The 15,964-nt window shown below is 39.8% G+C and overlaps 1 protein-coding gene across 2 annotated transcripts; it reads left to right on the top strand.

The window, feature by feature from the left end:
- Positions 1–69: 69 nt before the first annotated feature.
- LOC129323902 (cytochrome c oxidase assembly factor 8) lies at positions 70–14,853 on the top strand. 2 transcript variants are annotated; one of them, XM_054970730.1, is made up of 5 exons: positions 70–238; positions 8,137–8,334; positions 8,695–8,758; positions 12,160–12,250; positions 13,222–14,853. In XM_054970730.1, the coding sequence occupies exons 1-5, from the start codon at positions 83–85 to the stop codon at positions 13,325–13,327; spliced, it is 615 nt and encodes a 204-aa protein (XP_054826705.1). In that variant the 5' UTR covers positions 70–82; the 3' UTR covers positions 13,328–14,853. The 2 variants fall into 2 exon arrangements, with proteins under 2 accessions (XP_054826705.1, XP_054826704.1); XM_054970729.1 differs by having other exon boundaries at positions 70–247.
- Positions 14,854–15,964: the final 1,111 nt, after the last annotated feature.

Raw genomic sequence — 15,964 nt, 5'->3', positions numbered from 1 at the left:
TGCCGTAAAGCAAAATAAGCAAGATTCCGCGGCGGTGTCGTGAAAGGACCGGCCGCCGTGTTGCGCATGCGTGAGCTGGCGGATGGCAACGGCGGTGGTTCGTCGGGTTCTTGACCGTTGGAGGGGAGGCGGCGTGGTGGTTGCGTGCCGCGGCAGGTTTTTCTCAACGGCCGCTGAAGGAGTATCAAGCACTGAAGGACCAGGGGAGGAGGCCGCCCTGCCGCCCCCCGAAAACAGGGTAATGGAGGTGACTAGAAGAAACTTCCGTGGGATAGGATGGGGTTGGGGTACAATGCCATAGAACCCACTCTTTAGTGCAGCTGTTTTCCTCGTCTGGAGCTCAATTGCAATTCCGGGAGATCTCTAGGCCCCCTCTGGAGGTTGGCAACCCCTCCACGAGACGCTTCAGTGGAAAGAGACCACCCTGGGCGCTCTTACTTGGGAGTAAGCCCACTGCCGCTGTGTACAGTGAGGTCTTCCCAATAAAAATACCATCATATTGAAGAAGTCTTACCTGATCAGTAGTGGAGGACCGGTAGTAAAAGTTGCTGCTAGAGGAAGTCCCAGGTTCCGTCCTTGTCCGTCACCATTTAAAATAGAGTCAGGGAGTAAGTAGGTCATGTGAAAGACCCCGCAGGAGAGCCAGTCAGAGAAGGTTGACCTTGCTAAGCTAATGGGTCTGACTCACTGTGTGTTCGCTTCATGCATTTGTAATTGTTCATGTGCTCATTGTAATTGATTGGGCATGCATGCTCATTGGTTCTGCATACATGTTGCTTGTGAGTAGAAAAGCTTTCGTAGGTCAGTGATCTGAGGCAGCTTCATGTGTTCATGAGTTGTGTCAGAGCTAATGGATTCTGCCAGTTCATAAGCAACATGCATGCAGAACCTGTTAGCAGGATCCTGATAGGTCTTTGATCTGACTCAGTATACAACAATTTCTTGTGTTTATGAGTTGTAGGAACACTGACTGTTTGGTTATATCAGCATACATGTTGCTTATGAATCCATCATCCCACCATTTAGGGCAGCGGTTCCCACCTTTTTTGGTATAGTGACCCACAGGTCCGCATTTACTTGGCATGGTGACCTTTTTTTAAAATAAACAAACCAATACAATTGTAAAAGCCTGGGATCCACTTTCACCGGATTTGCAACCCACAGGTTGGGAAATGCTGCTTTAGAACATGTTTTCATTTTCAGCTTATTTACATTAGGTGTCTTTGGTGCTATCTTAGCATTGGTTTGCACAGGCAGGTGAATGAAACAGTGGAATGGATGGGAAGAGAATCCCTGCTTCGAATGTTTCTTTGTAGTAAATGTTCCATGCAAATAAAAAAAAACAAGCATGGAGAAAAGTTCTGCCTTGTCTCTTGGCTTGCTATGTTGGTTTATTTATGTTAGTTTATTTAAAATGTTCGTATTGTCACTCTTCCAGCAAGTTCAGGGTGCTCACAACAAATATTTTGAAGAGAGTTTATGACAGCATTCCAAAATATGAAGTGCCACCTGCTGTCTGAATTCCTCTTCTCTGGCTATTTTACACATCCGAGTGAATAAAGTGGCAAAGTTCTAAAGTGGTAGAACAGACTCTACCACCTGCATTCCGAGGAAGTACAGTTTGCTTTACCTCCTTAGGGCTCTGCCACTTAATTCACTTGCGTGTGTGAACTAGGCCAGAGAAGGGACAATGCCTTTTTAAAGTAGCACCTTCAATTTATGGTCTTATTTTTATTTATACCCTGCTTTTCTCACCAATGGGGATCCAAAGTAGCTTACATCGTTGTCTTCCCCTCCATTTTATCCTCACAACAACCCTGTGAGGTTGGTTAGGCTGAGAGTATTAGTGACCCAAGATCACCCAGCAGAGTTCCATGGCAGAATGGAGAGTTGAACCTGGGTCTCCCAGATCCTAGTAATCCAATAGTCTTAACTACTTTAAAAAACCTATTTGCCCAATTCTGAAAGTCCAAATTAATCGAATCTATTAGCTGTTGTTCTTTATTACATTTATAGTCTACCCTTTTTCCATCATGAAATTGAAGGCAACCAGGAGAAGGTTCCCAGTCCAGTCATGTGCCTCATAGCCACAACCTGGGTCTTTAAAACATTGCAGCCCTGCTGAGCAATCTTAAGCATGTGTACTCGGATGCATTTTTCACTGAATTTAGTGGAATGTGTTCTCTGGTTTAGGATTTCAGTGGTGTTGGATAAATAAATGTTTTCTACAAATTAGTAGGAATAGGGGGTGAAGATGAAGTTGAATAATTGCTGAAACAGAATATAATCAGTTCTAGGACTGACATTAAACAACATGAAGCACAGGTAATATATAGGAGTACATATTTAAAGCTACAGAGAATATGTAAGGCAACATAGTGGTGAAGTCTATGGTCCCTAAATCATTAGTGAAGCATCTGAGACCCCCCTCCCTAAAATACCACCCTCCTATCTGAGTAAAATGCCTTTTTGAATAATTTGGTTTAGCATTGTTTGTGGAAAATCAGGAGAGTGGAGGTCTCCTGACCTCAGGCATGCCATTCCACAGGGTAGGGGCCACCACAGAGAAAGCCCATGTATGGGCTGCTATTGATTTCACCCATGTGCTATCCAAGGAGTAGGCTGAGATGTGTAGGAGGGAGTTCAAGGGGATTGTTGATGATCAGCTCAGGGCTAATTCAGCCGTGTTTGTTTTTCATCTCTGCAGATTGAATGTGGTAAGCCAATTGACTGAATTGTTTACCCTGAGTGCAAATTACTGGTTTATGTCATGCACTGGGTGAGGAATTACAACCTGATAATTTGTACTTGTGAGTGACAACTCCTTTATTCAGTTTGTTTTATTTCTGTCGTGCTTTTTGGCTCAAAGGAAACATATAAAATGCAGGCAGGGCAGTAGGTGCCACTAAGAAAGAGAGTACATCAGACCTTTTTATTCTTGGCCACTGCTGCCACTCTGAGAACTCATTTTTTCCCATGAACATATAACAAAAATAAAATTCTTAACATGTATTGTCGAAGGCTTTCACGGCCGGAGAACAATGGTTGTTGTGGGTTTTCCGGGCTGTATTGCCGTGGTCTTGGCATTGTAGTTCCTGACGTTTCACCAGCAGCTGTGGCTGGCATCTTCAGAGGTGTAGCACCAAAAGACAGAGATCTCTCAGTGCCACAGTGTGGAAAAGATGTTGGCAGGTCATTTATATCTATTCAGGAGGGCTGGGGTTGAGCTGAGTGTGGAATGCTAATGGCGGGAGGCTTCACTGTATCCTGAGGAGGTTCTTTTGCATATGGATTGGTGCTTGATGTGCTAATCTTCTCTGCAGAGCTATTGTCGGGTATAGAGTGTTTTGTTTGCCTGGTGTTTTTCAGAACTGGAAACCATGCTCTGTTCATTTTTAAGGTTTCTTCTTTCCTGTTGAAGTTTTGCTTATGCTTGTGAATTTCAATGGCTTCCCTGTGCAGTCTGACAAAGTAGTTGGAAGTGTTGTCCAGTATTTTGGTGTCCTGGAATAAGATACTGTGCCCTGTTTGAGTTAGGCTATGTTCAGCCACTGCTGATTTTTCAGGTTGTCCAAGTCTGCAGTGTCTTTCATGTTCTTTTATTCTTGTCTGGATGCTACGCTTTGTGGTCCCGATGTAAACTTGTCCACAGCTGCAGGGTATACGGTTTACTCCTGCAGAGGTGAGGGGGTCTCTACTGTCTTTTGCTGATCGTAGCATCTGTTGTATTTTTCGGGTGGGTCTGAATACTGCTTGAAGGTTATGCTTTTTCATAAGCTTTCCCATCTGATCAGTAATTCCTTTGATATATGGCAAAAACACTTTTCCTGTAGGAGACTGTTTTTCCTTGGTTGTTTGATTCATCCTGGGTTTGATTGCTCTTCGGATTTCATTTCTGGAGTAGCCATTTGCCTGAAGTGCGTGGTTTAGATGATTAATTTCCTCATTGAGAAAGTGTGGCTCACATATCCGTCTTGCACAATCCACTAATGTTTTCATTATGCCTCTTTTCTGTCGGGGGTGGTGATTGGAGTTTTTGTGTAAGTACCGATCAGTGTGAGTTGGTTTCCTGTAGACCTTGTGACCTAACTGAAAGTTTGCTTTGCGGATGACCAAGGTATCCAGAAATGGGAGTTTTCCCTCGATTTCTTTCTCCAAAATTCTTAACACTTGTTTTAAGAATGGTTGCTACCAATTGCTGGCAATTCCTGACATCCTTTTCTATGCAGTATAAAAAGAATGGCTACATTTTCTATAACCCTTCTGCCATATTGGTGTTCAAGCAAAATGCAAGAAGGAGTCTGTCAGTACTGGCTCCAGGACTGGGGAGGATGACCATTGTAGGCCTTTTAAAACTTGAAAGGGTAAGGTGAGTCAGAGAGCAAACTGACAGTTCTTTAGTGCTGCTGATTTTGATTTTACACTGAGAATGATGGTGCTATTATAGCAGTAGGCCTTTACTAGTTTTGGAGCTTTGGAATATGCCTGACTGCACCACCATCTATAACTATTTGTGGAATCTGGCAGTCCACTTGATTAAGAACAAAATGTGAAATGTGTGCCTATGCTTCTCAAATTATTTATATTCTCAACAGCAGTATACTACTTCTGTCACTAGGCTCAAAGTGAAGCTTTCCCCCAACTTGAACCTCTTCTCATAACTCTGCTATGCCTTTCCCTTGTCCTCTGTGTCTTCCACCAGTCCTTCCGTAGGTTTCTTCATCTTAGCCTGTTGTCTAGTCTGACCTTTTCAGCCACCTTGCATTGAGTCTCCCTTTCCTAACCTCCGTTGCCTCCCGGACTCTCTCTTTTCTGTTTCCCTAGTTGTCCAACAGCCCTGTCTCTTTGGGGAGGCTCAGTGGCTTTGCATGCACCAAGGTTCCACTTTCAACTGAATCTCTAGTGAAAAGGATCAGGTATGAAATGAAAGATTTCTACTTCGGTAGCTGCTGTCAGTCAGAGTAGACGGTGCCGACCTTGGTAGAACAATAGTCTGACTCAGTAAAAGGCACTTTCATGTGTGTTCATGTAAGTGTCTCAACCTGTTCCTTAATAGCGTACATCCCCTAAGCTCTTGAAGCTTTTTCCAGTCAGTGTGAACTTTCACTTCCGTCATCAAAGTTTCACGGTTTGTCAACATTCTATGGCCTTTATAACAAAAAGGAAATAGGATAGTTCTGCACATTCAAGCAGCCACTTGGCCCATGATAGGAGAAGAGAGGCTGCAGATAAGTAACAGCTAGTTTTTTAACCTGACATATGTCAAAATAAGTACACAGTATCTGTCAGCTGAATCCTGAGCGTTCTGTTCTGCTTTGTGCTGACAAAAGTGGCACTATAATGGATTTCTTCATTTATTTAAATATAGAAGAAAGCGCCATGTGTATATTGCTTTGTGTATGGTCAGAGGTACAACTTTCATATATAAGAAAACAAGGAATCCTTATGGGTAGAGGAGCTTTGTATGCATTGCTTATCTCAGAGTTGTTCCAATGGAAGTGGCCCTGGGAAGGTTGGGGGGAGGGGCTGTGAAATAATAACTCATTAGCAAGAATTGACTTTAATTCCCATGAACCTTGCCAGTAAATTATTGGGTGCTATAGACACAAATACAATCAAAAGTAAAACATGGAAGAAAAGCTGCCAGTAAAGAAAAATATAGTCCCAGTCCCATTCTTTCCGGCATTGTCAGAAAACGTTCTTTGGAGAAAAGTTACTAATTCTAACACCGTAAGCCAAATGTACATGTGATATTTGTAAGCATGATGTGTTGTGCTTAATTGTTAGGGAATTTGGGAAGCCCCCTGTATACCAGTTAAAATTCCTTGATCTAGATTACTTAATGCTTCTGAATGAATCCTTTCTGCATCCTTTCTGTTTAACATTCTTATTCCTACAATTAACAATAACAATGTAAAGGCCGTGAAAAGCATAGCAGGCACTGCAAGTTAATTTTCATTACACACAAAGGTTATAATTGTTTATGTCTACAGCTTTTAGCCCAGGCCTTGGGCATATCTTTCCCATGTTATGAAACTCTTGGTGCCATGCAGAATGTTTTTATTACAGTGACCTTTCTAAATGCTAGTCATGACCTGTCAATCCATAGTATTGAGGAAATAATGTAACTTTCTGATTTGATTATTTGAAGAACTGACTGCTTGTTTATAGAGCTGTATGAGATCCTCTGTGCTGTAAATAATATTGTCTTGTATTGCAGGAAAGGTATAAATGCAGATGCTGACAACTTACTGTTATGCACTCAGCTGTAAGAATGTGTGCATCAAGTTTATTTCTCTAAATAAACTTTATTCCTTTATAATCACCATGGTTTGTTGCCGTGGAAAGTTTCTCAGATATGAAAAGCGAGAAATCTAAATTGGCTGCTTAGTTTCCCCCCAACATTAACTTTGTAATATTCAAACATGAGTACCCCAAAGATTAACAATGATGGCAATTGCCAGCACATGAGGGGCGCATTCCAAATAGATCATAAGCGGAAGGGTTGCAGTAACATGCATACTAATAAATATTGGCATATTGCATTTCTCATGCATGCCACTCTGTTGTTGATGGACACAGTGGGTTCTTCCTGCAAAATTCTTGCAGCCCATTTCTAACTAAATCATACTTGGAAATAAAGTCTTTTAATTCAGTACAAGTTTCATCCAAGTGTGTTTTGAACTGTATTCATCTTTTGAAATTCCAGTCTCAAACAGGATTTTTTTTCATTTCTAAAAGGAAAAATCTGTGTAAAAATGTAATTGTGGAATTGGTGGTGCAGAGTGCCCTCAACTAAGAATTGACTGATGACGACCCCTGGTGGAGGTTTCCTGGCAAGAGACTTAACAGAAGTGGTTAGCCATTGCCTGCCTCTGCAAGCCTGGTCTTTACTGGAGGTCTCCCATAATATTACTAACCAAGGCCAACTCTGCTTAACTTCTGAGATCTGATGAGATCAGGCTCACCTGGGCTATCCAGGTCAGGGCAATTGTGGAATTGGAAATTACTAAAAGAATAGGGGGCTTTTAGGTGAGGAGAAATCCCATCGTTTCTACTTGCCCACACCCTATTCTGGCTCTGTTTACCTAACTTTACTTCCTCCCTCCATTCTGGTTCTACCCTCCCCCCCCATCTTCCTGATCTTTTTGATACTCGTTTCCTCCTGTCATTGCTTCTTTCCCTTACTGGCTGTTTGAGAGTTCCCCCTTTCCATCCCTGGTTCCTCCCCACTCCATTGGTTCTATTCCTGTCCCCCCCCCCACCTCCATTGCTGCAGCCATCTTTGGTTGGCAAAGGAGCGCCTTACACTGGTGGGATCTCCTTTTATTATTTTGGGTTGTTTAGGCAACCCAGAATGGTAATCAAGACCTTGCAAGGCGCTCTCTTGAGAATTCTGCTGTAAGAAACTCTTGATGAGTTTATTAGCTTCTTTTTGTTTTGTCATGTGACATTGCTTGTCTCTTGTGGGGTTTCTATACAGACTGTGGGACTCTTGCCTGATTCTTTGACTATATAAGCACCTGGTACTTTAAGGTTATGATATTCTGTATATAAATTGTGGAAAGTTTTGAGTTGCTATCTGGTGCTCATTAAGGTGTTGGTGGTCGTGTAGACCTAATCTGTTGTAGGTTCTTTGGAGATCAACCATAGCAGAGAATCTTAAATACTTTCCAAACTTAATGGTTTACAGAAAAGAGATAGAATTGTTATACAAAACTTGATACAAACAATTCTTCAGAATCAAATTCTTCAGGAGACATGGCACAAAACAGGCCCCATTGACAAGACAGTAAACTCTCTCTGTAATATAAACATGCTACATGTCTGGTGCCACATAGGAATTTTGAGTGTCTTCCTGAGAGGGTGCTTATCCAAAGTAAATTTTTGAGTACAAAGTCAAAACAAGAGAGATACTGTCCTTGCAATAGGGCTTTCTAACCTTACTTAACCACAGTGTTTGAAACTGCGTCAGAAGGAATCTGCTTACAAGAAAAAGCTTTTCCCTTCTGTGCAAAAGATCAACTCCAATAAATGCTCATACATAGGTCTTTTAGAATAGGGGTCATAGAAATGCCCTATCAGAAAATATGGGAAGTTCTGCAAAATCTAATTTCCTCATCTTTTTTTTAAAAGACTTCAGGTTTTTCCCCTCCTGCACATTCTTGCCACGATTGGATTGGACCTCCTGATCAGTATTCAAACCTCCGCCCAGTAATATTTCATATTCCTAAACATGAATCTCCATTGGAACGCCGGCTTAGAGAACTTAGACAAGAAACTCAAGCTTGGAATCAGCAATTCTGGACAAACCAGAATATATTGTTTAAAAAGGTGAGTGTGTAGGAGAAATGCAAAGCCACTTGGTGGTGCTGGGAATCTTGCACTGTGAATTGCCAAGAGACTTCCAACCAAGTTTTTCTGCTGATGCCATATCATGTAACATTAAGGCTTGATCATTTTTTTTGTAACTCAACAATGGCATAATGAAGAATACATTCTTTTTCATTCATGAATACCCATAATAATACACATTATAAAGTTTCATTGTTTAAAAATTTACCGCTACTACACTTACCATGATCAGGTTTATTGCACTTATCATTTGCTGAAGACAATTGTTTGTATACAAACTTGATTTAAGTCGGTTATAAAGTTTGGACCCTCTAATATCTTTAAATGATGATGTTTCAGGAAAAGGAAGAGTTTGTTCACTCCCGATTGAAAACCAAGGGTCTGGAACTGAGAGATGAACAAGGTTAGCTAAATCTTTGTTTCTATACTTGTGTGGTTCCTTAAAGAGAAGGTTCTGATTAAAATCCAGAAATAATTTTATAAAATGTTTTAGTGCAAATAATTGCACCTGCTCTTTAGTGAACAAGACATTTCCCCATCTTTTTTGTGCAGAATTTGATTAGGGGTAACATCTGCCCTGAGCCTGCTAATGTGGGGAGGGCGGAATAGAAATCAAAACAAACAAATAAATAAGTATGGTATGGTCTTGATAACCCGTACCCTCACAATCTCTGCTAATCTTCTGCATTTCCTTCCCTACTCTAATCAAGCTGATTACATTTTGCATTGTGCAGCAGGGGTAAAAAACAGGGCGGGGCAGGGGGGATTTCAACCCAAAGAAAACTGGGTAACCAAAAAGGTTGGAAAGGCGGGAGGGGGGGTGTACCCATAAAAGTACAGATGTCATACATAACAGGTAGCTTACAAATGACCAGATACTGTAATGTATGCCACAATAAACATTTCACCAAATGTGTTTTGGCTTTGAGCCTTCCTCAGAGGTCTTAATTTATTTAAATCACACCATATATTATATTCTTAAACTATCGAAAGCCTGACAAAGCACAGAATAAACACAACAAGAATTTAAATAATCATGGAGTGGATCCCACTTTACCATTCAAAGAGAACAGGACTGTCAAAGGCACACTGGTATAAATAAAGGTTTTTCAGTAGTCCAGGTGCCTCTATAAGAGCTAAGCTACAAGAAATGAGTTACACGAGGACACACACGTGAAGGGAGTCACAATGTTAGCTGGGAAGCTGAGTTTTAAAAGAGATCAGACGGCTTTGTCAATTTCCCCTCTCTACAGAGCTAGGGAGATCTCTGCTCAGAGGGTTTGTTAATTTCCTCTTTGCCTCCCTAAGGCTTTGTCAGTTTCACCTCTTCTAGGAGGCAAAGAGGAAATTAACAAACCCTCTGAGCAGCCATCTCCCTGCCTCTGTAGAGAGGGGAAATTGACAAAGCCTTCCGATCTCTTTTAAAACTCAGCTTCCCAGCGAACACTGCAACTCTCTTCAGCTAACATTGCGACTCCATTCACATGCGTGTCCTCATGTAATTTGTCTCTTGTAGCTTAACTCTAAGCCACTTCAGGATAAATCTCAGCAAAAATGGTCTGTATAGCTGTTGGGGGAAACTTTTATTACCTCTGTTTGCCAGTTTTGAAGTCCCCCTTCTCTCCTTGTCTGAATAATAAATCAAGGCTTCAAACTTGGGGCTCAGGTAAGCCAGATGCTGTCAATTAGGCAACTGAATGCATACAGGAAAGCATCAGCACCTGTATTTTATACCTTTCAATCAACATAGGAAAAAGTATACAGTTCATAAGATCTCTTACAGCAGTCTGTTCTTAACAATACCTTAACAATCAAGTTAAGGTACATGATTTTCTGAACATGGAGGACTGACAAGTCATAGCCAGCAATTAAAAGGACTACAGTAAAAGACATTCCTGGATGGCACCATTAATTTCATAACATAACTGGGAGAGAATGCCCAAGGCTGAGGCTGAATATTTCCGGATATAAACAATTCTTAATCTTCAGTGTATAGTGGAGGTAAACTTGCTGTGCTTTTCTCATGACCTCCATGTTATAATATAATAATAATAATTGCAGGAACAAAAATGCAAAACATAGGGTGTAAGAAGGATTTTCTCACAGGCTTTGAACAGTCCAGATTGATGAGGTTTTTTATATATATATATATATATATATATATATATATATATATATATATATATATATATATATATATATATATTGTTTTTTCATCGTATATACAAACATGAGACAGTTATCATTTTACTTGTCAATATCTATTATCTATTTCTTTATCTCTTATATTCCATCTTATTACATCAATTGTGAGTTCTATTATGTTATTATACAGTTAATCTTAGTATCATATTTATGTTTACCGATTATAGTTATTTGTCATCCATTTGTAGAAGGGATCCCATGGTACAGAGAAGTCTTCTTCCATTTGCCCTTTCATTAACAATGTTAATTTATCCATTTCTGCCGTCTCCATTACCTTTGTTATTAATTCTTGTTGCTGGGGGATTCTTTGTTGTTTCCAATAGGTTGCTAATAAGATTCTAGCTGCTGTTACTATATGGATTACTAAGTGTTCTTGCTCTCTCTTTATATCCGACATACAGTTTAATAGAAAAATTTCTGGTTTCAAAGGAATTGTTATCTGTAAGATATTTTGTAATAACTTATGTACCATTGTCCAATATCTATGTACTTCTTTGCAGCACCACCACATGTGGAAAAATGTCCCTATACCTTCTTTACATTTCCAACACTTATTTGACATATTTTTAAACATTTTAGCCAGTCTAACAGATTGATGAGTTTTAACTGGAAATCAGGGGGCTACCCCAAAATTCACCAACAATAGCCACAACAAAGAATCCATCCCTTGGTCAGGCATTATGTAGTTTAAGAATATAGTATATGGTGTGTATTAAATACATTAACAGTGCAGTCCTAAGCAGAGTTCCTCCAGTCTAAGCCCATTGAAGTCAGTGGACTTAGACTGGAGTAACCGCTTAGGATTGCACTGTATGACCTCTGAGGAATGCTTTTTTGCATTGATTGGCACATATATATATAAGGGGTTTTTTTCTCTTCTCCCCCTACCTTTTGTATTGTACCTTTGCATCCTGACACCCTTTTTTGCAACAACCCTCACACCTTCTGACTGGGATATAAGGGCTCAGGGATCTCCATTCCTACTTGTATCTGACAAAGGAAGCTTGACTCCCGAAAGCTTATATTCTGGGAATCTTGTTGATCATTAAGGTGCTACTGGACTCAAATCTTGCTTTGCTACTCTCAAAATCCCATTTGCCCCGGTTTTTGCTTGAAGCCTTGTATTCTTTTGAGTTATGTTCCTGGGAGTGGGGTTGGTGGGAAGAAAACTCTATTGTCAGATGAGTAGTATGCAAAATATGTTCGTCTGCAGAAGTCTGGGTTGTGGGTTTATTCTGAATCTGCAGCTACTAACAATTCTTTCCCTTCAGTATGGATCTGTTCAGCTTAACTACCTATTATCAGTATTGCTACTTATTATTTAATTTGCAGAACATTTTAAAATCTTTTTTATATGTACCTTTGCAGTGAGTCCCATAAGGCAGGTCAATATTTTTTCCTTCTTGTGTACCATAAAAGCAGGCTGTGAGAATATGACTTGACTGAGGCTATGCAATAGTGAGACTAGAACCCAGGTCTCCCACATTCCTGCCCAGCGCTGTATGCTAGGCCAAACTTTTCCGGGGCTTGCATTTATATGTATATTCTGATATACTTAAAATATTTTGTGATGGAGGTATTGTGAAATCTTGCTTTTAGGACAGAAAGCAATGCTGGATGCTGAAGAAATGGCTGAATTTTACAAAGTTTTTTTAAGTAAAAACTTTAAAAAGCATCAACATTATAACAGGTAAGAATCTGACTCCAGATTATATAATTTTATTTCCCCCCAATTTGCCAAGTCTATCTAACCTTCTTGAAACTCTGCTAAACTCACTACTTTAACAAAACCTTTTCTAAAGCACTGTAATTGCAGAGAAGTGTCCTGTAGAAACAGGGCATAAGCCTCTTTTGAATGTTGTGTAACAGGAGCACTCGTCGTGAACCAAGAGACAAGGAAACTCATTTCATATGAATTATAGAAAGTCTGGGGGGTTGTAAAGAAACTTCCAGGGGAGATAGAGCAGTGTAAATGAAAATGGTTTATAATTGCCATATTTCAAAACACTTTTTTAAGTAATAGATGCTGTTAACTAAATTCATTCTGAATGTTGGCTTTAGAGCAAAAGATTTGTTCTACTGGGCCAAGTCTCTGACTTTTTGATGTTTTTTGTTTAATAGAAGTAGTAACATTAAAAATGAGTTAAAAGGTACATCTGTTTAAGGTACCTTAAAAACTATCTAGTTTTTGTTCTAGTTCACAAAAACTAGTGCTAAAAAAAAAACTTGTGGCTTTAAGGTACCATAAGACACCAGTTTATCTTTTCTGTTGTTTTTGTACACAGTAGAATGCCTCCCCTGATAAAAATTCTGAGATGCCCTTTAAACGAAATGTTTTCTGACTGCATTGATATTTGAATAAATTATCTTATCTCATATTATCACTCGTTACATTGGTATCTGCAATATGTAACTCTCGTTGCCTGGAGGTATATATTACACAAATGGGATTGCATAGTGGGATAATCTCTTTGACTAGGCACATAAGAAAATTAAAAGCGGAAATGTTCTTAGAACGTTCTGCTATAAGGAATGGAAGAAAAAACAATGAACTACTAACCAAGATTTTTCAATCATGTCTCTTTCCTGTCATTTTGAAATGCTTTTAGAAAGGTTAATTGTGTATTTTTGCTGATGTATTTCTTTGTTTCTGAAATGTAGGGACTGGTACAAACGGAATTTTACCATCACATTCATCATGGGCCAAGTGGCATTTGAGAGAGCATGGAGGAAACTTCGGTTGAAAAAGAGAAAAACCGAGAGCTAGTACATTGCAACACCGGGTACATTTGGTAGATAGTTTTACTATCACATAGAAAGTAAATTGCCGTGGTGGCTGTTCTTGGATCTTGGCACAGCTTCAAATATGAATGAAGGTTGAATTAGATCTTCCTCTGCTACTATTTATAGCACGTAATATCCCGTTAGTTGAAAGCTAGAGTGCTAACCTCAGAACTATGCCCTTATCGATAGAAAAAAAGGCTAATGGCTTATTTCTGGTTCGCAAATCAGTTTTCATGCCTTCCTTGTCCATGAGCTGGCTGTTGCATTCCACAGAGGTGAAAATGTGTCAACCCCCGGTGCTTAAAATCTGGTTTCCTAACACGTTCTAAGTACATTGACTTCAGTCGGTACGTTTGAAGAGGTGTAACTCTGATTAGGACACCTCCGCTGCTAAGAAGGAGGAGATTGTAAATATGAACAGAGTTATAAGAACACCTTCAAACACCAGTTCATTTTGTTGATTTTTCTTGATCACTCCTCAGTTACAGTCGTCTTCATCCTGCATTCCTCAAGAAACAAAGAGCTGACAAGTTTGGTTTTATCATAGAGGGGTTTCTGGGTATTAATGGTCTTCTCACCTTGTTTAATAATTGTCTGGTCTAAATGAACATTGCGTGTTCAGCCAGAAATGTTATTGCATACCAGTTAGGGTGGGTGTAGACACAAGTGGAGATGTTCTTATTGTTAAACAGCAGACTGCAAGTATTGCTCTTTGCAGTTCATGAAAATAACAGTAGCCATTTGCAGCTATCTAGGCGTCTAGATTGTCAGATGTGGTTGTGTCCCTTTCCTGACTTTTCAAGGAAGCCAGCACAGTGTTCTTCTGCCATTACCAAAGTCATAACATGATAATCCGTTGATTCCATGTATTCAATTCTTCAGTGTATAACCCTGAAGGAAGACTCGCTCCCTCTCTCTCTATACAATCATCATCAAGATAAGTCTTTTCTAGAGTACGTTTCTATGCACTCAGGCTGTTTGCTGCTTCAAAAAGTGTTGAAAGGAACAATTTAATAATTCTGATATTTGAATGAATTCATGTCAAGTTATATTATGTTCTAAAGGACAGAGGTAGCTGACTCGGTATTTTACCAGAAGGCTGTGATGGTAAGTGTGCTAGTCTTCTTTCAGAAGGGCATAGACTAGTTCTGTGTGCTGCTTGTAATAAAAGGCGATTGAAGATGTGTATGATGACATGACTTTACTAGAAAATGTCCCTGTCTTCCCTCTAGGCAAAATCCTGTTATGATTCTGCACTCACTCTATTTTTGGTAGAACTGGTGCCATCAAATGTGTTCTTTATTGAGATGTATTATTCAGGAGGATGGGATTTGTGTTGCAAACCCCCCCATTATTTTTTCAATAATAGATCATTATTTTGACACAACCGATCCATTAATAATAATGAAAGTATTGCCTTTTCATAATGTTCAGTTATCACGTAGCAATTATAAAAACAATGTACAATGATGAAAATGTGAGGTGACTTCAGAAGGAATTTCTGCTTTGGTTAATAAAATGCTTAACTTAAACAACTTTGTGTGTGTTTATTCCTGATATTATGAATGATGGAAGCATCTAACCTCAACAAAAACTATTCACTCCAGAAAAATTGACTTTCTTTCTCTGCTGGCACACTCATTGGCAACTATATGATACAAGTTTAGGTTTGGAAGTAATGGATGGGTCTTTAAGTATTTATTTACAACAGTTACACGCTGCCTTTTCTGCCCTCAAAAGAGCTACCCAGGTGGCTAACAGATTGAAAACATACCCAGTTAAAAATATTAAAATTCAAAAATATGCGTAGTTAAAAACTTACACATCTTAAAAACCATTAAAACCAACCCCAAACACATCATTTGAACAATTAAAACAGTTAAAATATACATATAATTACATAAATACATGTACATAAAACAAGAACAAAGCAAAAAGTGGGGATCAATGAGGGAACGCCTGATGAAACACAGTCTTCACCTGGAAGCAGAAGACAGCAACCGGAGACAGGTGAGTGTCTCTAGGGAGAGAGTTCCAGGCATTCAGTGCTTCTTCCAGGTTATCACGCATGTAATCTCAGAACTGGGAGCACCCAAAGAATGGCTTTGGATGATTACTGTAATAATTGAGTAGGTTTGTAAGGAAGTAGGCAGTCTTTCAGGTATGCTAGTCAGAAGCCATGTAGGTGTCCCAAGCCATGTAGGTTTTGCAAAATCTAGGTATTCCAAATCAATACCCAGGTATACTGAATATTTAGCCATTTTTTAATGGGAAAATCAATTGGAGCTATCCGGTGGGCTGGTGGGGGGAGGTCATTTTTCAACCAAATGTCACCACAGTTGGAGGGAACCTACTCCTGACTGTCCTCTAAAGACCTCCCCAAGTTTCATGATGATTGGACCCCAGGAGCCAATTCTAAGGGCCCCTGAACAAGGTGCCCTCAGCCACTCCATTGTTTCCTATGGGGAAAAAGTAAAACCTGACTTCTGCAGAAACACATTAGGGCAAGGCTGCCATGGCCAAGGCGTGCTCCCAAATGCAAGCTGAGCTCTTCCCAGAGAAAGCCCAGCAGGACCAAACTGAAACACAGGAATGGTAGCCCCTCAGAACCAAAGTGAAG

Source organism: Eublepharis macularius, chromosome 2, assembly GCF_028583425.1.
Source record: "Eublepharis macularius isolate TG4126 chromosome 2, MPM_Emac_v1.0, whole genome shotgun sequence".
NCBI lineage: Eukaryota > Metazoa > Chordata > Lepidosauria > Squamata > Eublepharidae > Eublepharis > Eublepharis macularius.
This window is presented reverse-complemented; position numbering and strand designations above follow the sequence as displayed.

Coding starts and splice junctions, on each gene's coding strand:
- LOC129323902 (XM_054970729.1), top strand. CDS start 83: ATGGCAACGGCGGTGGTTCGTCGGGTTCTTGACCGTTGGAGGGGAGGC. Junction 8,759..12,159: donor GGAACTGAGAGATGAACAAG/GTTAGCTAAATC, acceptor TCTTGCTTTTAG/GACAGAAAGCAATGCTGGAT. Junction 12,251..13,221: donor AAGCATCAACATTATAACAG/GTAAGAATCTGA, acceptor TCTGAAATGTAG/GGACTGGTACAAACGGAATT.